The sequence below is a fragment of the Polypterus senegalus genome, chromosome 10, assembly GCF_016835505.1.
Source record: "Polypterus senegalus isolate Bchr_013 chromosome 10, ASM1683550v1, whole genome shotgun sequence".
Taxonomy (NCBI): domain Eukaryota; kingdom Metazoa; phylum Chordata; class Cladistia; order Polypteriformes; family Polypteridae; genus Polypterus; species Polypterus senegalus.
Genome location: NC_053163.1, coordinates 43,327,022 through 43,351,091, shown reverse-complemented (window position 1 = coordinate 43,351,091; position 24,070 = coordinate 43,327,022). Strand labels below are relative to the sequence as shown.

The 24,070-nt window shown below is 37.8% G+C and overlaps 1 protein-coding gene across 1 annotated transcript in view; it reads right to left on the bottom strand.

Annotated features, from left to right (window-relative positions):
* col4a6 (collagen, type IV, alpha 6) overlaps window positions 1-24,070 on the bottom strand; it is a 582,406-nt gene that overhangs the window by 352,574 nt on the left and 205,762 nt on the right. Inside the window, exons 8-11 of the mRNA XM_039765772.1 lie at window positions 20,964-20,999; window positions 11,859-11,921; window positions 3,465-3,500; window positions 2,975-3,016 (exon numbers count right to left, since the gene is read on the bottom strand). Of these exons, the coding sequence (XP_039621706.1) occupies window positions 2,975-3,016; window positions 3,465-3,500; window positions 11,859-11,921; window positions 20,964-20,999 (177 nt within the window). The remainder of the gene's footprint in view (window positions 1-2,974; window positions 3,017-3,464; window positions 3,501-11,858; window positions 11,922-20,963; window positions 21,000-24,070) is intronic.

Below are 24,070 nucleotides of genomic sequence, written 5' to 3'. Positions count from 1 at the left end.
ATAGTGGACCCTTGACTTATGAACTTAATTCGTTCGCGAAGGCTAATCCATAATGCGTTCCAAACCTCCCACTGCAACACTTACTTAACCTTTTCATAATAAAAAAGGGTTGTATAATGTGCATAATTTACCAAAACACCAATAATTTTTCTAATGTACTAACCAAAAAGTTATAAAAAGTGCCTAGCCTACCAGAAGTAGGCTAGATTAAGCTAGGAGCATGGCGGCGTGCATGGCCGCAGTGGCTCAGGGCTCTCCTTTTCAGTGCACTTTTTTGTTGTTTTTGTACTTTTTTTCCCTTGTTTGTGCACGATCGGTTCGGCGAACATCCGCTACACCCGTCAGAACCTTATAGACATCGGTGTCCAGAGCCAGACATCTGTTTTGAGTGTTTTTCATCACATGCACAATATCCCGCACAACATAGCTAGACCAGCGGGCTCTCCATGGATTGTTGTCGGGTCTAGGAGACAACGCAGACGGAGGAAGGAAATAAAGCAGAAGCGGGGCCGCAGATCCGGCGTTATGCTAAGGCTAAAAAAACAACCATACAAGCCCTATACAGAACTTTTTTTCTACACTGAAGGAGCTGCTTTTAATCTCATTGTAGATGTGTATAGTGACAATAAAAGGCATTCTATTCTAGAAACAACAATTTCATACTGTACTCACCATTTAATCTGACATTTTTGGGCTGCAGCAAGGGAGAAGGAGGAGAATGAAACGGAAGGTGGTTATTGTTTAGAAGGATCCTCCTTATGCAAATCTTTTCTTTGTAAAATTGTCGAGATGGTGGATTTCGACATGCTGTACATATTAGCGAGATTGGTCACACGAACAGCACTCTCATATTTCCACACAATTTCCATCTTCGTTTCGATTGTGATCGCTTTCTCTACCTTCTCTTTCTTCCTTAGCAATTATGTGTCTTGCTTGCATGGTCTTAGTGAATTATATATATAGGTAAATCACTGCAATGACCGAAATTACATCCACAAACACATGTATCTGGGCTCCAACTGATGCTAACGCTCTCGGTTGTTTGTTTACAATTGCGCAAGCAGATACGCGTGACCGCATTCAGGTCGTAACGCAAGATGTTGGTCGTAAATCAAAACACTAATTTTTATTTTAAACTTCACGATAATTTATTCTAAATTTTATTAATAAAATCAACAACTAAAACACTTTATTGAATAAATTCTTTATTTAATTTAAAGTACCGGCATGCAAAGTTACTTCTTCATCTGAAAGATGGCTCTGTGGTTTCTCCATTATTTACATATTCATCGGCAAAACCGGCATTGCACTGGAAATCTTGAATCTGAAACGATACTCGTTGTATAAACCGACCCCCAAACTCCAAGCCAAAAATCTAGGACGAAATTCTCGGCTTATATTCCGTGATCTATGGTAATACATGTTCTCATATATTATTTTTTTATTTCTTATATGTGTTTTTTATTGAATGCATTTACTGTCCTTCTTTAAACAACAGGTGATAGGCAGGAACAAACTTTGAACTAGGAGCCAGTTAATTACAAGCCACACTCATTAACAAATCTACAGTAAACTTAGTCAAATAGGCAAAAATGTAGAATATGACTTTAACAGAATCAGCTTTTACTTTAATGTACTTATTCCTATATGGGAATTTTAAATTCAGCAGTTATCCTTTGGATGTTGGAGGAAAACTGAAGTACCTGGTCGAAAATTTATGAAGATTATATGGAATACTACAGTAACCCAGCCACACGGGATGCACAAACCAGTGTTTCTTCGTGTTGGTCCCAACCCGGATAAATGCGGAGGGTTGCATCAGGAAGGGCATCCAGTGTAAAATTTTGCCAAATCAATATGCGGACAACAATACAAATTTGCATACTGGATCGGTCAAGCCCCAGGTTAACAATGACTGCCACCAGTCACCAGTATTGTTAGCCAACAGGGTGCTGGCAGAAATTGGGCTACTGTTGGCTGAAGAAGGAAAAGAAGAGGGGGGAGATGTTTCCGGAGGCAGGAGAAGAGGAGGAAAGTAAAGTGAGTGGAACTGAGGGTAGGGACTTTGAATGTTGGCAGTGTGACTGGTAAAGGGAGAGAGTTAGCAGATATGATGGAGAAAAGGAAGGTTGATATATTGTGCGTGCAAGAGACTAAATGGAAGTGGAGTAAGGCCAGGTGGATTGGAGGTGGATTCAAATTTTTCTATCATGGCGTGGAGTGGAGGAAAAATGGGGTAGGAGTTATTCTGAAGAAACAGTATGTCAAGAGTGTTTAGGAGGTGAAAGGAGTGTCAGGCAGAGAAATGATTATGAAGCTTGAAATTGGAGGTGTGATGATGAATGTTGTTAGTGCATATGCAGTACAATGGGTGAGAGAAGATTTTTGGAGTGAATTAGATAAAGTGATGAACAGTGTACCCAAGGGACAGAAAGTGGTGATTGGAGCGGATTTCAGTGGGCATTTGGTGAAGGGAACAGTGGAGACGAGGAGGTGATGGGTAGGTATGGTGTCAAGGAGAGGAATGAAGGTCAGAGGATAGTGGATTATGCCAAAAGGATGGACATGGTTATGGTGAATATGTATTTTAAGAAGAGGGAGGAACATAGGGTTATTTACAAGAGTGGAGGAAGATGCACACAGGTAGATTACATCCTATGCAAAGAGTTCAGCTGAACGAGATTGAAGACTGCAAAGTGGTGGCAGGGGAAAGTGTACTTAAGCAGCATAGGATGGTGGTCTGTAGGATGACGTTGGAGATCAAGAAGAGGAAGAGAGTGAGGGCAGAGGCAACGATCAAATGGTGGAAGTTGAAAAAGGAAGTCTGCAAGGTTGACTTTGGAACTGTGCGGTAATACTAACCATTGCACCACTACCTTCACCTCCTGAGTATGAGAGTTGAAATATGAGAACAAAAAATCATTTTTGAAAGATACAATTGTATAAACATGTCTCTGAATTTGTTACAACTTACCTTTTCACCTCTTTCTCCATGGAAGCTAAGACCCATGTTTCCCTAAAATATGTTTTTTAATGAAAAAGAGAAAATTTGCCTTAAATAGTAATAGTATTCTTTCTGAAAATAAATGATGACATTTCTAATTAAAATACTGAAAGATGAAATTTCTGAAGTTCTAATGTTCAAAATAAACTTCAAATAAATAGCATCTTTAATTTAATTATATTTAACTTTCTGTACATAATAAAAATTGTAACTGCTTTCACACTTTGAAAAACATACGTTGTACATTTAGACTCTTAAGTAAATTTTCTTGAGGTTAAGGTGAGATGAAAATATTTGTCCTGGCACAGCACATTTTTTGCTAACATATTACTTAAAAGCAGTTAATCATTAACAAAACATATTTTAAATTTATAAAAGTTATGGTACACCTGAAAATTAAAAAAAAAAATGTACTGTATTTCTTACTGAGAAATAAACAGAAACAAACCACACAACCTACCATTGGTCCTGGTGGGCCAGGTGGGCCTGGAGAACCCTAAATAAAATAAAAATATAATAAATCTACAATATTTGTTTTATAATGATTTTAGAAAGTTCTGTATTATAGCAAGAAATGATATTAGAATATTACTAAAGCATAACATATCCAGAAAACCAAAGAAAGGCATTTCAAATGTTAACTCTTCGAATTCAATTATTATTAGGTTTAGCATTATTTTTATTATAAGCAACAATTCTCTGTGATACCATGTTGAGTATTACTGAACTCATTGTGTACAGTGGTAATTTAATGTGAAAATAAAAAAGAAGAAACATACCAAAAAATCTACAATATATGTATTAGAAATATATATCATAATATTTATCTTGTCTTAAAAACATAAACATAATGAAATAGCAAAAAGTTTATTTATGCATGTCCTGATCATCATGAACACAATCAACTTTACCTCTTACAAGGGGACATAATTATGCTTCATATTTATAAATTAAAATGTGGCTGAGGAAAAAAATTACATACTTTGCAAAATCCTAGGCATGTCCTTCAAGGAGGAGTAGTCATTACAAATTAGTGACATGGGTCAAGATATCTTCAAAATGGGGTTCCTTTTTGGATTACTTAGCATTAGGTTGTGGCAATGGTTTCACAAGGGGTGATGTCCATATTGCATTTCTTTATTTTGTTCTTGAGCTTGAGGGTGTCCTTAAATTTCTTTATCTACTCTCTTTTGCCATGTTTGCCTTGACTGAAGAAGTTAAAGATCACCTGCTCTGGAAGAATGATGTCTCACATTCGCAGTTTTAATGTGTGTGGTTCATGCTATAGTTCTTGCAGTGGTCTCTAAATATCTATAAGGCATGCCAGCACCATAGCATACAATTTTTCTGCCAATCCTGTTCTGGCAGAAAAAGATCTTGAAGTTCAGAATGTGTTGCAATAGCATGCAAGTATTTTATACTGTATAAAACTCATGTTTTTGTTGTAATGAAGGGGACAACTTGAACCTTAGCCATAATGGATACTATGATAGATGACTATTGTCTGATATTATGCGATTATTAATTTCAATTAATGGTATAATTAAAAATGCACCTTGTCTTGCCAACTGCATATCCTGTATTCTAACACAGCACAGTACAAGCATTGTTATTCAGGGAGAAACTGAAAACTTAATATGAAACTGTTAATGCTGGATTAGTTAAAAAATAAACAATTTAGTGTTTAATAATGTTTCTTTTTTATTTGCTACAATAAAGATATATTTATAAGATCGGTGCTACTGTTTAAATACAGTAAAATAGTTATATAACATTTAAGTATAAGACAAATATTCCTCCTATTTTTACAAAATTAATGTTCCTTCTGAAAAAATAGTCATCACCACCACTCACCATTGAAAAATGTAAAATGTGGGAAAAACTTAAACATGGGAATGGTAAATCAGGGTTCTGGTGTAGTGTATGTAGAAATTAAAGTACATGATAAACAGTAACAAACGATTATGAAGTTAATATAAACGCAATCCAATATTTCCAGTCTAGTGGTATATAAAAGCATTATATGTAACTAGCCAACCCGCAGCGTACCATACGCCGCATAATCAGGCTGGTTTTTTAATAATTTTTAAGCACAGGGAGAAAATTTAAAATTTGCAAAATCGGTAATGTAATAAATCAGCAAGAAAAGCAACATTGTAACAATGCACGGAACTAACCAACATACAATCGTCCGTGCGGTGTAGCGAGGTGGAAGGGGGTGTGTACAAAGTGCAGGAGCATCTAAGAAGACGCATGTTTGTCGCGGATGCAAATTGCTACATGTAGCGTGTACAACACTTTGCTATGCTGCACGCGGTTGTGCGTCGTAACCGAAAACTCGTTTTTTAAAGACTGCTCACTTCATTGTGTTTTAACCTCAGTTGTAAAGGAATGTTTTAATGATCTCATGGGATACCACCGCAAACAGTTTTACACGCTGCATATGGCGATTCACCTCCGCGAGAAACATGCCTCTATTAACAGTCAACGTGTGGGAGGGGGGTGTGTACAAAGGGTAGGGACGAAAACAGTGGGAGCGTATGAGTCGCACTTAGTGGCAATTCCACGGTTTGCAGCCCGAATGGGGTTCAACGGCTTACCCACACCTAGACACACGCTCAATCTCATGCATAATTATTTATTGATGGTTGAACACTTCTGGAAAGACACAGGGACACCCCTCGCAAACTGTTCTACATGCCGCATACAGCGAATCACATCCGCGACATGATTTTTCCTAGATGGTCCTGTCGCGTCCACCCTCGCACTCGAAGCATACACAATGCCTGCTCATGTGCCCGTCGCAAGCCGCCCAGCCTCGTTCTCGAAGCATACACACCGCCTGGTCATATGTCCGCTCGCAAGAGAAACTCACGGAGAGCTGCCCACCAGCTGCCTGTGTGTGTGTGCCTCTGTCTGTCTGTGGCGCGGCTTTTTCTTGCGCTGCCTCTGTGTGTCCTGGGCAATGAAGTAAATATATACCTGGTGTACAGTCCCTTGAAACAATGGCAGGTCAGAATGCCAGGCATTCGGGAGGTTTTGAGAAATGTCAAAGTGACAGTGTAAAGCATTATTAAAATTGAGTGTTTGCTCTGTGTGTTATAGAGGGTCTGTGGCTTAACAGTAGGTACCTAATTTTACATAAATAATCGTGTCCCAAGAAGGTGCAGGCGCCAATTGGGTTTCACTCTGCTTCTAACTGAGATACCTGGCTGGCCACAGCACATCCATGTGCAGAGGCACAAGAATCAGTCAGGTGCCTCAATGATGCTACAGAAGGGGCGGATCCTCGCACCTGTGTCCCAGTTAGGCAGCAGTGTACATGAGAAACCTGCACAGGATGAAAGGGGGCAAAAAGAAAAAAAAAAGTACAAAAAGTTTGAGACAGTGGAGGTTAGAGAACGGAAGAGAAGGGCAGGAGCGAGCGAGAACCGGTGCAATGAGAGAAAGCAGATGTATGAGAATGTGGGTCTCGGGAGAGGAACACGTGTCCGCCGCTTGAGGGGGCTAAAGGTTGCTTTTGCTAAGCATGGGAGCAGGAGCAATGCAATTAACCTGGAGGACTCTGCCACAAGGCCAGAGGTGGCAGTGGGAATCAAAGTAGTGGATGCTCGGTAGCACCCCATGGATTGCCATAAGCAAATCAGAAGGTTGTCTGCACCTGTTGGATTTCATCTCTCCGTGCTGAAAGACCCAAGAAGGGTAAGCCAGAGAGACGTCAGTTTTTAAACAGAAGCACCAGGAACTGTGATTTTATAAAGGTAATTCCTGCCATGTTTTAACCCTGAATTTATGAATTTACTTATAGGATTTTAACTTCCATGTTCACTTTGACTTTTTATGGATTATTTATTTAACAGATTTGGAACACTGCACTATTTGGAAACTGATTTGTTTTGAGAGTTTTATGTGGATGTATGTGTCATCCTCTGCCCGTCTCCTCTTGGTTATGGTATTGACAGTGGCAGGTTCAAAAGACTCCTGGACGCAACAGGAACATGGAACCAACCAACACTGTCACATGCTCCTAAAACATTGATGCTGGATGCCACTAAGAGTTCAGGTAGATGTTTTTCCAGCTTTGTATTACTTTTAGAAGGTTTTTATGGCTTGTATTCAGCTTATTCATATGAAGAAATCAATAACGTTTCTAAAGTGACCTTTATAAACAGAGAAGTACTGCTTTGATTAAATAGGCTGAAACCCTTGGCATTGATTTTCGAAAACCTCTGCACACTGTGGAAAATTTTAAAAACTGGAGGCTAGCAAACATAAAAATGGGAGATTGGGCAGATCCAAGTAACTACTGTATAGACCAGTAAGCTTACCATGCATCACAGGTACATTAATGGAATCTATTAAGGAAAAGACCTAGCAGCACATGCTCAAAATGGGTTCAGACTAAGTTCAGTTTCACTAATGTTCTGAATTTCTATGAGGTACCAACAAAACAATATGATCAGAGAGGTACATGTGATATTATTTATCTTGATTTTCAAAAGACTTTTGAGAAAGTACCACATGAAATGTTGGTGATCCAACTAAAACAAGTAAGAATTTATGGCTCAGTCTGGGTATGAAATTTTCCCAAACTCAGGACACAAAAGGTTAATATGAGGGAAACGTTTTCAGAATTTGATGATGTTAAAAGTGGTGTCCCACAGGGACCATTTCTGGGGCCACTGCTTTATTTAATAAACACAAAATATCTGAATATTAAAATAATCAATAACCTGTTTAAGTCTGCAGATGATACCAAACTAGGTGGAAGGGAAGATAATGTAGAATGAGCTAAATTGTTACAGAGGGAACTAGTGTGAGATGAAACATAATGTAAGCAAATGTAGGGTATTAAACATAGGTATCCTGACACAGCAGGAAAACAGGAGAGCTGAATTTGTGAGTAAAAGCGGGAGAAGCAGCAAAAAGCCAAAACAAAAAAAAATAAAAATAAACCGTAGCGACCGTAACCCAGATGAAAGTCAATAAACAGGTAACAGTCAAAACTAGGCAATACAAGAAGAGAAAGCACACAATATCTAAATGAAAGTAAGGAATTTTAACCTCTGTTCAGATAAGGTGCCTAACGAAAGGCTGACCTTTTATGCCGATTGTGATTAAGTCAAAGTCACAACTCCGGAAACATGCCCCTAGAGAAGAGGGATGTGACCCTGACAACAGTACACAATATGGCATCTCCTAAAGAAAAAGGCTACAAAGCATCAGTTTACATCCTAAATCATGACAAAGGGTAACAATAATATTCAATTTGAACACACAATGGGAGGTCTGAAACTTTAAAAGTACCAATTATGTGAAAGGCCTAGGAGCCACAATGGACTCACTACTATCTACATCCAGACAGTGTACTGAAATGATCACAAGGTGTGGAGCATAAGTCATTGGAGTTTTTTGCTTAAGTCATTTAAGGTACTAGTGAGATCTCACTTGAAGTACTTTGTTCAGTTCTTGTCTATATATTACAAAAAAGATATAGCAGTGATAGAGAAAGTCCAGAAAAAAGCTACTAGGCTGGTTCCAGTCCTAAGAATTGAGTTACAAGGGGAGACTAAAGGTGTTGTATATGTTTCAGTTTATGCAAAAATGATTAAGAAGAAATATGATTTAAGTGTTTAAAATTATGTAAAGAATTAGTAGAATGGATCTGTGCTGTTACTGTAAAATAAAATCTGCTACAAGAACATGGGTTATGGTTCAAAACTTAATAAGGGCAGATTTTACACAAAAGTTAGAAAGAACCATAGACACGTGTAATATATTTCCAAGTAGTGTGGTGAGCAGCAGGACTCAAGGAACCTTTAGATCTCAATTTGATATTATTTTATGATTGAGCTTTTGGGCTGAATGATCTGTTCTTGTTGCAATATTTTTAATGTTCTAATGAAATCCAAAGAGTAAAATATGAAGTGCCATTACTGGATACTATTGAGCACTGGGTAACATCAAACACTGCAGGTATGCAAGGGAAACTCCAGGTGATCCAAAGAGCAAAACATAAAAGTGCTGGTATAAAGTGCCACTAATTACTGGTGCACTGGTGGTATCAAATGGAAATTGATTATCATGAAATGTTAATGATAATGCTATTATTGCAAAAATCTGTTATTGTAACATCCTTAGATATTAAAATAAATATGAAACTAAAAAATTCAGAGTAGACCATATTCATTGGAATTTAAATTGGCATGGTAGGAAATTATTGGCAGAAAATCCAAGCCATCTTAAGACAATTTACTCAGAAACCTTGACAATGATATTAATGATTGTTTGAAGTTCTGTTTATGACAGAATGATAACAGTAGCAAAATCAGCAAAATAATACTCAATAACATTTGTTGGAAATGGTCTTTATTCTATATTGGAGATGGCTGAGATTAATTTTTTTTTTTTGCTTTTCCTTCAGTTAATAACTTGGTGTGCTGCCAGAAGTTGTATTCAAGTGCAGCATAATAAAAAGTGTTTTGAACAATATACTGTATTTCTCAGCAGTATTTCATGATTTTGTAACTATCTCTTTCTTTATGTTATACTAGACACTTTATACAAGAATTTCTACTCACCAGTTTACAATAGCTTCAGCTCAATTGTGGATTCAGACAGAATTAAAGGTTTTGCATATAAATGCAGGTGGAGGTTTACTGTAAACTGTTACTATAGAGTTTTATACATAACAGTTAAAAATTCTGAAATATTTCATGAGGGAGAAAAGAGCATCTGAAACATGAAAGTACACTTTATGAGAAAGGCTTATTAGTTGTAATGAACTAAATTCCTTACATGACTAGACAGTTTAAAGAAGAAAATATTTAGTCCACAAGATGATTGGATTACACAGCATGCTGTTTTTGGGAGGTCATGCTTAAACTGTAAACTGTAAAACACTTATGTAAGGTAAGATAACACTGGTTATCCTCCTTAACATTGTGTTTACCTCTAGAAAAATGAATCAAAAGCACTGATTTTTTTTCAAAAACAAAACACGTTTTTAGGTGTACCAGAAACATGTAAATACCAAAGCATCAACATAATCACAGTAGGAAAGGTATGCCTCGTGGCCACTGCTGTCCCGATGCAGATTTAGTAGACATCCTTTTTATGATATGTTTTGAAACTGTCACCAGTGCACAGTCACACTATTAAGCAAATGTCAGAAGATTTTTTATAATATTTTTTGTTGCTTGTGATTCACAGGGTAGAATGTCAGTGCTTGGCCACACAAGCATTACTCAACACCTCTCATTGAGTTATTGTAGCTTACCAGAGTGCAAAGCTTAGTGACATCCACATTTCCCTTAACTTGAACATTGACTGTTGCTGCACAGTGAACAGTGCTTAGAAGGCAGACACTTTTCTCGTCCTTCTACTTAACTGCAAACATTTTGCCTTTTTGTCACAGCACTGTAAAACCATACTGTATCTTGAAGCGTTCACAGTGGCATATCACAGCGGTTCAGTCTTACAGTGCCATTGGCATCAGTTTTCCTTTGAAGTGAAACCTCACAGGTGAGGTATAGAAACAGGTCATCATTATACGATAACCTCGGTCAAGTAAAGGGACCGCCGGTGACAGCGCAGATGATGTAGTGGCACCAAACTGACTATACTTAACATCCCACTTGATCCCTGCACTGATGTAAAGTATCTTCTTCTAGATGTATCTAGAGATTGATTTGCACATCATGTAGAACTTGATACCAAATAAAGTCCATTTAGATGTGATGTATTATACCCATGGCAGCTTTCCCTTGTAATCCATAAGACTTTCATCAGTACTTATGTCATGAGTGGGAACATATACCTTATTTTGATGATTGCCTGATACATATCTCACATTTTTGGTGCTCAGTGATTAAATTCGCAATAGTCATCTTAATTAGTGAAATGCAGATATTTCACAATGAGTGAAAAAAAAACTCATTCATAGCTGCTGAAAATGTGTGTGTTCCACAACAGCTTTATGGACCAGTACCATCTCTGAACTGCTTCACCCACTATGCCCTGTATTGTCAGGAGACAGAAAATCACCCACATGTTGTCTGCAGTGGCAGGCTGCCAGCAACTTTGACATGCAAATAGTTTACTGTGACCTTTCTGACACTGCTCAGCATAGCAGTATATTTTACAATTTTCTCCATCAGATTATAATCAAAAACTTTCAAATAGTTCAGATAATCATATTTAACAGTCATTTCTAGACCACGATTACCCGTAAATGGGCAATGAGGAGGTGCAGGATTGACAGTAGTAGTGATGAGTGAACTCAAGGGAAATTTACCTCATTAAATTAGCATTCTATTTCTGTCCTTTAATTCTTTCCTTATTGGGAAACTTACTTACTTGTTTATTATTATTAAATAAGAATCCAGTGAATTATTTACTTTAGTCCAACTGTTTCTGCTGCACTGTTCTACATTTATGACTACAGCCACCAGCAGTTTGTCTGTATGCACTGCTGTTTTGAACACATTTACTTCCCTTACAACAGGCCTTTGCTCCTGAACAGCTAAAAAAAACCAGCAAAAATGTTCTAAAGAGGAAAAAATTATAAACTGTGCTGACTCGCTCCTTTCTGGTTATAAAAAAAAAAAGAAAAACTTTTTTAGGAGCTAACACTAGCATAGATTAATCAATTTACATACAGAAGATCAACATGCAGCACTCAATGCTCATTTCAGTCTACCAAACAATGATAATGTCAGCACATGGATCACAATCTGTATATCAACAAAAACATATACTAGACCATTAATGCTTGCTGTAGTAAAGTAATTAAAATTACACAAATCTTAGCTCAAAATAGCTGAATTATATCTAGAGAAACAAAAATACTTACCAGAATTCCATTTGGACCTCGTAGACCACTCCGACCTGGTAACCCTATGGAACCCTCTAGGCCCTGTAAGCCAGAGATTAAAGACAGGTGTGTTACATTGAAGCACATCCTTGATAAAAATAAAGGATTAACTAAAAACACTGTAAAAATGACAAAACATTATTGTTGTTTTGTACTGTTGTTAATGTACCTAGAGGGGGATACACTGCCAAACCCTGAGTAGATAAATGGGGAAACACATAAACTTTCCAAAAACAAATGTGATATTGTGAAGCTCTGAAGAGCACAGAGGCAAAATGGAATTGAATAAAACACAAGGCAACCCAAGCATACAGTCTCAAATCACAATTCCAGAGAACGGTCAAAAAATAGAGTAAGACAGGGTCCAAAATCCAGAATTTCACAAAAGCACAGTAATACTAGGATGTTGTACCTTGTTAGCCATTATGAATGAAGTGAGAAGTCAAGCAAAATAAGGAACTCATGAAAACTCCATAGTGCATTCAAACTATGGGAGACCTTCTGGATTTATAGGGCAGACAGCAGTTCCTGGTGGTAATTGACAGGTAGCCCTGCCTCTAAGTGGACTACCCACAAAACACACTGAACATAACCAAGGTATAGTACACAATGCAGATGAGCAAAAAGAAAAAATTTACATAAATAAATGACTCAAAAATTAACAAAAAGGACATAAAACAAAGGTTTCAACCCCAGATAGGGACAGAATATTGGCTGAAATATAAAAATTATAAATTCAAATATGAAATCTATAAGTATTAATTTACTGATAATGAGTCATTAAAAAATATTTTTCATAACCGTTCAAAATCATTTGACTCAAACGTTTTGCATATGTAATACATTTAAACAGTTTTTATGGGAATGTTGTAATTGAATACATTTTACTAGTTCTATAAAAAAAAATTTAAGTAGGTTGATGTTGATGCTGTTTAAATTTTTTCTCACTCGTATACTTATTTGCAAATTTGGGAGAGTTAAAGCTGGGCACATGAGGGGTGTTGGCAGTGTGATAATGTGGCAGTGTCTACGTTGTTGAACGTGCTATCAAAAGCAAAAAACTCTGAACTAATTTTGACAATCTTTTTGGCAAAGTTCAGATTCAAAGACCCGAGGAGCATAAATACAATGTTTTTTGCAGAGATACTATTAATACAATATACAAGTCGACTGCAACAGACAAAAATAAATCGCACTGATTTGTGGTTGGAAAACCTGCACAGAGGTCAGGTATGTTGGGTATTTATGATCTGTAAAAGTTATGTGGCATCATTAAAAGGCTACACTTGAACTAGATGGGAACTAGACAAAAAGTATAGTCACTTCCTGTTTAAATTTGAGGAGAAAGGCAGGTTGTTAACAAAATGCAGAATGATAATAAAGAAAACATACAAATACAGGTAAAATTCTGTTACAACAAATATCTTTACAACGAAATTTTCATTACAACAAAGTATTTTTATGGTCCTGACAGTTTCCCCATATGACACGAGTCTATAGAAATCTTGATACTATGAAATACAGCAGATACTTTCATTACAACAAAGTGCCCAAAAGACCTTGAAATGCCTGAATTAATCATCCACAGAGCAGTTAGTTCTGTGGTCGCATCTCAGTTGTGCACAAAAATCTCCAAAAGAAACACTGTAAATTTTCCTCATACTGTTTTTGTGCTGTTTTTGTTTTCTGTGGTTTTCCATTGGAATTTAACTCATTGTCGCCCTCCTATAGAAATGGCAGACATGAAAATACGACAACAGTTCATATTAGAAAAATAAATATATACTGCTGTGTCTGTGTATAGGAGGGTGGTAGATCACGCTACAATAAATAACCTTGCTGTTCCTGTTTCAAGCTGAATAAAGCTGGTTTTGCTAAAGTATTAAGACTCAGCCTCATGTTTTGGGGTGCAAGACAGGGACTTGTAGCGCGACCCCAATCTTTTAAGATTTGCTTCTTTGGCAATTCACTGCAGCACTGTGAGCCTACTGTTGCCCTGCCCCGGCAACAGACAATCTTACACAGACGCAGTAATGTTGCTTTGGGACACACTTCAGCGTGTTGTCCCGTTGGGTGGGGGGTGGTTTCCCAAAAGAGTTCAGAAACCTCACAGTTTGAAGTGAAAGAAAAGGATGATTCGGCTTCAGATTGATAACTGTGCTCCCCACAACATGCTTCCACATTTAGATAATGTTTGCATTGAATTCCTCCCACTCAATTGCACAGCAGTGCTTCAGCCATTGGATTGGGGCATCATTCACATCCTGAAAGTATATTATCACAAGAAAATGCTGAGAAAAATTCTCGTCAGCATAAGTTGTAGACAGAAGGAGATTAAAATTAACGTGAAAGAAGCTATTGAAATGATTGCAAACGCCTGGATGCAAGTTAATGAAAGCACTATAATAACAAAAACAGAATCTAATTATTATGAAATTTTCATTACAACAAAATATTTTTAGGTCCACTGCAGTTTGTTGTAAAGGAATTTTACCTGTATATAGTTGAGAAAAAACTATAAAGTTCAAAAAGCTAATGATGAAATACAAAACTAATCAGGATAGGGTATCCCAGTAAAAGAACCAAACAGTATTTGAAATTAAAATAACTAGGAACCCAGATACACACTTGTGACAATTGGCCTCTTAAACGGGCTAACTAGATATAATTCACCATGCAAGTTGCGTGGATGAATGTTCAAAAAGAAGGCCAACACCAATCACGTATTTTCCCGCTCTCTCAACATCAACTACAATCTAAGTATAAATATAAACTGTTTACACTTTTTAATCAGAGTATAGCATTACGTCAATGAAACTTCTGGGATATTGATGTGGTCAGTTAAGTAGCAAAGGGGGTTTTTAATCAGTTTCAGCTGTTTTGGTGTTGATTAAATTAACAGCAGGTGCACTATAGGGACAACAATGAGACAACCCCCAAAACAGGAATGGTTAAACAGGTAGAGGTCACTGACATTTTACCCTCCTCATCTTTTCTTACTGTTTTTCCACTAGTTTTGCTACAGTCAGTGTCACTACTGGTAGCATGAGGCGATACCTGGACCTACAGAGGTTGCACAGGTAGTCAAACTTCTCCAGGATGGCACATCAATACGTGCCATTGCCAGAAGGTTTGCTGTGTCTCCCAGCACAGTTTCAGGGCATGGAGGAGATTGCAAGAGACAGTTACTCTAGTAGAGCTGGACAGGGCAGTAGAAGGTCATTCAACCCATCAGCATGACCAGTATCTGCTCCTTTGGGCAACGAGGAACAGGATGAGCACTGCCAGAGCCCTACAAAATGACCTCCAGCAGGCTACTGGTGTGAATGTCTCTGACCAAACAATCACAAACACTCTTCATGAGGGTGGCCTGAGGGCCTGACATCCTCTAGTGGGCCCTGTGCTCACTGCCTGGCACCGTGGAGCATGATTGGCATTTGCCATACAATCCCAGAATTGGACGGTCCACCATTGGTGTAAAAGAGGGGTCTTAGGGACCTCTGGAAATGCACTAATTCGCAGGGTTTAGCTAACAGAAATTCGAGTGCAGGAGTCACAGTCAGATGACTGGTGATATGAGACTGTTGAATTCCAGTACAGTGGAACCTCGGTTTACGAGTAACTTGGTTTACGAGTGTTTTGCAAGACAAGCAAAATTTTTTAACAAATTTTGACTTGATAAACGAGCGATGTCTTACAATACGAGTAGTATGGATACACTTTGTCTGCTGAGCGTCATGTGATCACAACTGAGCTGATGGCGCGCATCTCTCTCTCTCTCTCTCCTTATCTCTCTCGCTCGCCCACGTCTCTCTCCTTATCTTGCTAACCCGTCTCTCTCTCTCTCTCCTTATCTCTCTCGCTCGCCCGCGTCTCTCTCTCCTTATCTCACTCGCTCGCTCGTCTCTCTCTCTCTCTCTCTCTTCTCTTGAGGACAATCGTCTCCTATTCTCCGTCTGAGTCTGTGTGCCTCACTCATATAGTCAACATCCATACGAGCGTGTATTGTTTACTACAGCATTGTGACTGTGTGTGTGTGTGTGTGCGCGCGCAGGTGTGTGCTGTGAAGTGCGAGTCCCCATCTTGCTCCCCAAAACACGAAGCTGAGTCTCAGTACTTTAACAACACCAGCTTTATTCAGCTTGAAACAGCAACAGCACTGTTATTTATTGTAGCGGGATCTTTATAATGTTCCTTGTATGACCCATTGATGGCAGGCGCTTATAGCATGTCTGCCATCTTTTTGGATGTGCTTGTACGGCGAACTGCTACAGCGCTGGGAGACTGCGATTGCTTTGGGACTCTCTTCCGCGTGTCGTCCCGTTGGGAGGAATCCCACAAGAGTTTATAAACTCACTCATACCAGCCATGATTCTTTTAAAGGTAAAGTGCAGGTTAATTTGTTTTATGTATTTTTACTTTATATTTTGTATTAATCATTTTTATATGGATAGTTTTGGGTTGTGGAACGAATCATCTGAGTTTCCATTATTTCTTATGGGGAAATTCGCTTTGATATACAAGTGCTTTGGATTGCGAGCACGTTTCTGGAACGAATTATGCTCGCAAACAGAGGTTCCACTGTATTTTATATTTATTTAATGTAAAAAAACAACTGAAACAATAAACAAACAAACATGCTGTAGATAAACCAATATGGTGGAAAGAAAGGCCTGTCATGAACAGGCAACCACTTCTGGTTGAGGGTGTGACCTCATTAAACATTTTTTTTTTACATAGCCGCCCCCAAATTTGTGCAACAAATTTGAAAACAGAAAGAAAGTTTAAACTATTCTCATTCATTTTGAACACTGTCTGCATTGACTGGAATGGAACTTAAATGTGGACATTAATTCCACTACTGTGGAATGTTTTGTTTAGAACAGCCTCAAACACTTTTGCCTGTGATTCAGTAGGAAGTGATGAGGATGTTGGTAGCTGATCAAAGCTTAAGGATATGCGATATCTGCATTGGGTCCAAAGCTTCAGTCTGTGGTCGTGGGTCGATTTTGTGAGTGGTCAGATATGAATATACTGATGTGGACAATGTTCCAGATACAGGAGAGACCTTAGGAACCTACGTGGCTTCAATTTCTGCTTGAATTAGAACTCTTATATTCCCAGAATCCATCAGCTGCTGGTTTTGATGGTTATAAATATTAACTAGTTCTTGGTTCCTAGGAAGACGATGTTCAGTGCTTTGTAGGTTAGGTAGTATTGCCTATTTTGTGGCAATTATGTAGTCTTTTGCTTATATATATATATATATATATATATATATATATATATATATATATATATATATATATATATATATATATATATATATATATATATATATATATATATATATATATATATATATATATATATATATATATAATATAATATAATTTCTGGCTCAACAACTGTCATTAGGACACTCTGCTTCGAGTTAGCAATTGTCTCGTGCAGTATGGTCAGATGTAGCTCCTTGCAAGAGCTGCAGGGCTTCTTTAAGTTGCAAACTTCAGGCTTATGTGAATGTGCACATTTCTAACAGTGGTTATTGTCTTTAATCCATTTTAAAACCTGATCAGTGCTTAACTTCTTAAATTCTGCACAGCTATTATGGTAATGTTCTTTACAATCACATTATGGGGCAGTATGACATAGGATTTGGTTTACCTTTTGTCTGTGTAGGCCATGGATGTCAAACTCCAGTCCTGGAGGGCCGCAGTGGCGGCAGGTTTTTGTTCTAACCATCTTTTTTATTAGTGACCAGTTTTTCCTGCTAATTAACTTCTTTATCTTTAGTTTTAATTAACTTGCTCAGGCCCCTTAGTTGTTTCTTCTTTCTTAATTAGCAGTCAAACAATAATGAGACACAAAACAAGCCACCATATGACCAGCTCACCTGTGCCCATCACACAATACAGTATCTGAAAACAAAGAAAGGTGATGGTCTCAGTAAAGTCGATCTGTCAGGTCACCAAAACATTTTGACGGTTTTCTTAGAAAAAAACAGAAAAATCAAGTTTTGGAAACATCTGCTGTGGCAGAATGGGAGCAGCAACAGGCCACTGAATTAAATAACAGGTTTAATTAACAACAAGAATAAGCTTCTCATTAAGAAACTGGTCAGAGTGAAATTGGTTGGAGTTTGAAGCCCCAATTTAGCTTGTCATCTGTTGGCTCGTTTCACATCTCATTTCTGTTTGGCTGTCATTTAATGAAGAAAATAATTCAAAGGACTGAATCCTTAGAAACATACTAGACTACTAAAATGAAGAGAAAAGAAATTAATTAGCAGTGAAAACTGGTCACTGATTGGGAAAAGGGTTAAAATGAAAACCTGCAGCCACTGCGGCCCTCCAGGCCTGGAGTTGACACCCCTGGTGTAGGGTATGTTGTTGTTACAGCTGGTTTTGCCTTAGCACAGTAATGCACTGAGATGGGGTTTTCTTTCTTCTGGATGTAAGAGGGTGGTGTTCTTCTCTCTGACTTCATAACCTTACCTTGGTAAAGAAAAACAGCTCGCTCTGAGATTTATTTTGCTCGTGACTTGGTCTGTAACCAGATGGAGAGATCCTGCAGCGTTTAAGTTATGTTAGCATTTGCGTTCAATATGCCTTGTGTTATGTAGTACTCTACAAATCCATCTCAAAAACTAGAAGGTAGTTTGCAGAGAAGATGATCGACATGTGAGCCACATTTCAGTTCATAACCATTATTTCCTTCAAGTGTTTTCAACATCCCAACAAGTGAGTGGACTGAGACAGCAAATTCATCAAATGTCTCAGCGTTTCCTATTTTAATAGAAGGTGTACTCATCGGCACTCCAGTTTCACTCTGGACAAGTTGACGAGGCTGTCCATACTTATCCTTTAAAGCTTTTAATGTTGTGGTGTATGAGTTTGCATCATGCATGCATGCTTTGGTTAATTTGTATGCACTTTTATGCAGTTTAAGCTGTCCAAGTAACACTTGATACTTATACTGTTCAGTAAGGTGTGCATGGTTATTAATAAGTTTGTCAAGTGCCATCATAAGAAGGGCAAAGTCACCTTCCTTACCACTCTCAAAGTAAGGCAGATTTGGCTTTGGAATACCATGCGATGAGGCAATTAATAAATCCATCATATTTGCTGCAGGAAAATACACAAATGCTGTACTTGGAGCTGTGTGCACTGGATGATGAAATAATGAAGATGCAGTGTTCGGCTGCAAATCTGGCTGTTGACAATAAGGCCTCTTACTATCTGAGTCAGGTCTGTTTAGTTTGACATCTGGGAAGTGAGTCACCCCATAAGGGGGTGCATTTGGGTTCAAACCTGATGGTGATCATTTTAGCTGCTGCTGCTGCATCTTGTCACTTAAGGGCATATAGTAGTTTAAATCCTTACTGTCCTTAGGTGCAGTGTATGACGTTCTATGAATAAACTTTGCTGCAGTGGCAGTAGGAATCTGTGATGTGCAATCACCCTGCAGTTTTACACCAACATCCTTTGAGGGAATATTAGGAGGTGCCACTTGTGCACTGGTAATTATTTCACTTGCATTGCAATGGTCAGATTCTGGTGGATAACATACTTCCACTTGAGAGTCCAAATTTATTCCTAGAAAAATGTCAGTAGACTGACAAGCAGGCAAAGATAAACATTCTTCATCCTCGTTCTGTTTAAGAAAGGCAGATATCAAACAATCCTCCTGCAAGTCCATTTCTGGTTGTCTAAGGGCCGGTTTATACTTCACGCTCAGAGCGCGTACACGCCCGCATCATGGCTACCACGTGTTCCCAGCGTTCATTTCACGAGTCCTCTGAGCAGGTCCTCAGAAATTAGTGCGACGCATGTGCGAGTTGCAGTACCAGCAAAAAGTCGGCGCAGTGTGCTAAAAGTCGGAACATGACATCGTGTCTCTGTTTACTATCTACATGTGACAGAAAGCCTCTATGCAGATCCTACGGGATGATGCTTCGATGTGGTGAAGCAAAATGCGACATAAAGATGCATTTGTGGTGTTTGTATATTCAAGCGTTGCATATTCCCGATCATAATGAAACGATACATTTTAAAAGTTTCACATACCTTCTTTTGTGCTCTTTTTTTTTTTTTTGCAACTTAACAACAGCAACATAATGTATAGCACAGTATTTCAGCCACTGAGAAAAAAATAAAGGACACGGTGAAAACGTATATTTTGTGATTAAAGTGGAAATTTCGGCTTTAATCTCGAAATGTCCACTTTAACCTCCTAGTTTACTTTATCATTAATGCAAACCATCGTAAACGTCATCCCAGATTTTAATCGCTACGAGCTTCTTGGACCTGACAGCAGCGGCAAGCAGCAATAAATCACCAAACAGAACAAATAAAATGTATGATATTCCAACTCTCTGTACATTTAGATTCTTTAGATTTGTACTTGATACCACTTTCATGATGAAATGCATTAAAGTGTGTATGTTACATTTTAAATATCATTTAGTTTAAATAATGAATACTGTTAATAATTACACACATGGGGGTGTCACGATGGTGGAGTGATAGCACTGCTGTCTCACAGGGAGTTATGTTGCTGGTATTTCCTGCTTATATTACACACTGTGCTCCGGTTTCCTTCCAAAGATATGCAGATTTGGGGATTTGGTGGCGCTAAAATGACGCAAGTGTATGCGAGTGCTTGTATTCACCTTGCGATGAGCTGAGGCCTCGTCCAGGGATTGTTTCTCACTCGTGCCCAGTGCTTGCTGGAATGGACACATGCCTGGATTGATGGATTTAATCAATAAACATAACTGCTAAACAGTTCTTCTAGTGCATATGTCTTATGATTGACTTGATGAAGAGTTTGCTTAAAGAAAGACATTTTTTTCCAAGTGGTCCAGTGAATATTCTGTAAATTAGTCAGGTAAGAATTTTGGATCTACAACAGTACAAAAGGTAATGATAAAAAGCTTAAAAGTATAGTAGACAGGTAAGGAGGTTTTTGTACACTTAGCCATACAGTGATTAAGGGTATTCAGAGTTAATATCTATTAATATTGAAGCTGGTTTGGCAATGTATAACTACTTCTAACACTATTCAAAGAGCAATACTTACCTGCAGTCCATCTAATCCAGGCAGCCCAGGGTCTCCCTGGAAACACAAAAAACAAATGTAAAGTAAATTCATAATAAAATGGTTTCAGGATTAACTTTCTGGATTAAAATTTTGCTTATGGTTTATAAAGCCTTAAATAATCTCGCCCCATCTTATATATCGGAATGTCTGACATCTTATATTCCAAATCGTAACCTTAGATCCTCAAATGAGTATCTCCTTAGAATTCCAAGAGCAAAACTTAAAAGAAGTGGTGAGGCGGCCATCTGCTGCTATGCACCTAAAATCTGAAATAGCCTGCCAATAGGAATTCGCCAGGCTAATACAGTGGAGCACTTTAAAACACTGCTGAAAACATATTATATTAACATGACCTTTTTATAACTTCACTTTAACTTAATCCTGATACTCTGTATGTTCAATTCATCATAATAACTATTCATGGTGGCTCTAAAATCCGTACTGACCCCTACTCTCTCTCCTGTTTCTTTTTCCGTTTTCTCTGTGGTGGTGGCCTGCGCCACCACCACCTACTCAAAGCATCATGATGTTCCAACAATTATGGATGGATCAAAAGCCAGAAGTCTACGTGACCATCATCATCAAGTCCTTCCATGAGAACCCTAAATCCAAAGTGGACTGTTTCATTTATGTTGGGTAGAATGCCCAGAGGGGACTGGGCAGTCTAATGGTCTTGAATCCCTACAGATTTTATTTTTTTCTCCAGCCATCTGGAGTTTTTTTGTTGTTTTTTCTGTCCACCCTGGCCATTGGACCTTACTCTTATTCTATGTTAATTAATGTTGACTTATTTTATTTTCTTACTGTGTCTTTTATTTTTCTATTCTTCATTATGTAAAGCACTTTGAGCTACTTTTTGTATGAAAATGTGCTATATAAATAAATGTTGTTGTTGAGATTTCATTGCTGGTCATGAGCCAAAGGACCAAAGGGAATACAAATTCAGCAGTCTCATGTGTTTCACAGAGATGTGGCTTAGAGTTGATACTCCAGACTTTGTGTTTGCATTAGATGGACTTAAAATCGTACTGGTGGACAGAAGCAAGAGTGAAAGTGATAGGAAGAAAGGAGATGGAAATAACATTTTTGTGAAAAAAAAATGGAGCAACTTTGGAAATATTACACTTAAAGTTCAGGTATGCTACTCAAATGGTGCAGAGCTGCAGAAACTAGGGATTCTCATAAATAGCCAACTGGATTGGTCTGATAATACAGTGGCACTGTACAAGAAAGGCAAGAGCACACTTTACTTCCTGAGGAGACTCGGGTCTTTTGATGAATGCAGCAAGCTGCTGGAAATGTTTTACCAGTCTATTGTTGCAAGTGTATTGTTCTTTGCTGTGGTTTCCTGAGAAGGCAACTTGAGTTCAGAAAATACACAATGCCTGAACAAACTCATCAGAAAAACCTGATCCATCATAGGTCTAACTCTAGACACACTGAAAGTGTTTGTAGAAAAGAGGATGGTGGCAAAACTGAATAATAATAATTCTTTACATTTATATAGTGCTTTTCTCACTATTCAAAGTGCTCTCTACATAGGATGCCATCATGACAAGGAGGTAAGGCGGAGCATTTTTAGCCATAGGCACATTCCACCATGTATACTAAGAATCGCCTCTGGGGATCTTTTCTTCCCAATGCTGTCAGGCAATTCCTGACATTGCAAACTAAATGCTTATACTCTTTAATTTTCCAATTTCTGCTCAATAATTCCTGTATTTGTCTAAATATATAGTGATTGATTGTATTATATGACCTGTGAGTCTTTGTTTGTTTTTTATGCTTTTGCTGATTATGCATCTAAATGTTCCTTTTGGATTAATAAAGCTTATCTCATCTTCAATAACACTATTAGTTGGCTAAGACAGTTTAAGGCAACACGAGTTATATGATTTGCACTTCAGTTCAATAAATGTCTGTCCCCCCACACAGCACTGACAAGGGAAGCAGGGTATGTGCAGCTTAATAATTGAGAGTGTCTTCAACCACATCTGTCATCTGGTTTTTGACTCTGCAATGTATGACTGATTTCAGTTTTATTTTTGAAAATTAAAATATTACGATATTACCATATGCTTTGTGCTTGAATGTAGCAGTATTCTATTATGATCATAAAGTATGTGCCATGGAATGATAAACTGAAGTTTCTGTTGTTCATTGAGTGCATATTTATGGAAATAAAATCTCTGAAATAATGCCTAAAACAATAAAGAGTTTATTTTTGCACATCAGGAGTGGACACACCATTGCAAGTATTTAATTTCCTTTTGAAAAAAATGTAACCTCACACTCCAGGTTTAAATTAGGTTTCTACCATTCAGTCATCAATTTAGTATAGATTGTGTGGTAGATTCAGTGTCTCGGTAAACTGCACTAGCTGCTGTCACTAAACTTTTACTTACTATTTACTGTATATCTGGTTAGGGCAGTAAAAATTAATATTGTTTGGATTTTTGTCACTGTGCATTTAAATAGATGATATTAGTAATTATAAGTACACCAGTAACGTGCAGTGAATACTCTTGACTTATAGTTTTCATACTCTTTCTCTGTACGTTTAGCATTCATTTGCTCAGAGGTTGATGCGCTTTCTGCTTCATGAGCAGCTCTTGTTTTCTCCACTATAGTGGCGGAAGTGATGGCGAAGGTGATAGGGATGAGAATGGCGCCTGTACTCATGTGTCGCATGCCCGTCCTGCTTCCGAGAGTTGATTCTACAATAAAATAAAATATAAATAAAAACAGTAATAAAAATCATCATCCTGAAAGTGGATAGTAGAGGTCACGTAGTATATGTGTACCAAATTTCAGGTCAATAGGTCAAACGGTTTGCGAGCTACAGGTGATTTAAAATCCTGGACAGACAAATGCTGTATGGTTGTGTTATTTTCTGTTACTGATTTATATATGTAAATCTGTACATGTGTTATAATTCTATCTTCTGTCTAACACTGGAGATAGTATTAAACATGAAATACAAATAACTGAACCGAATATTACATAGTTACCTACACTAGTAAAATAATTTTTTACACCTTCTTGATTATTACTATCTGGTTTTTATTGTTGTATTAGTTTTATTT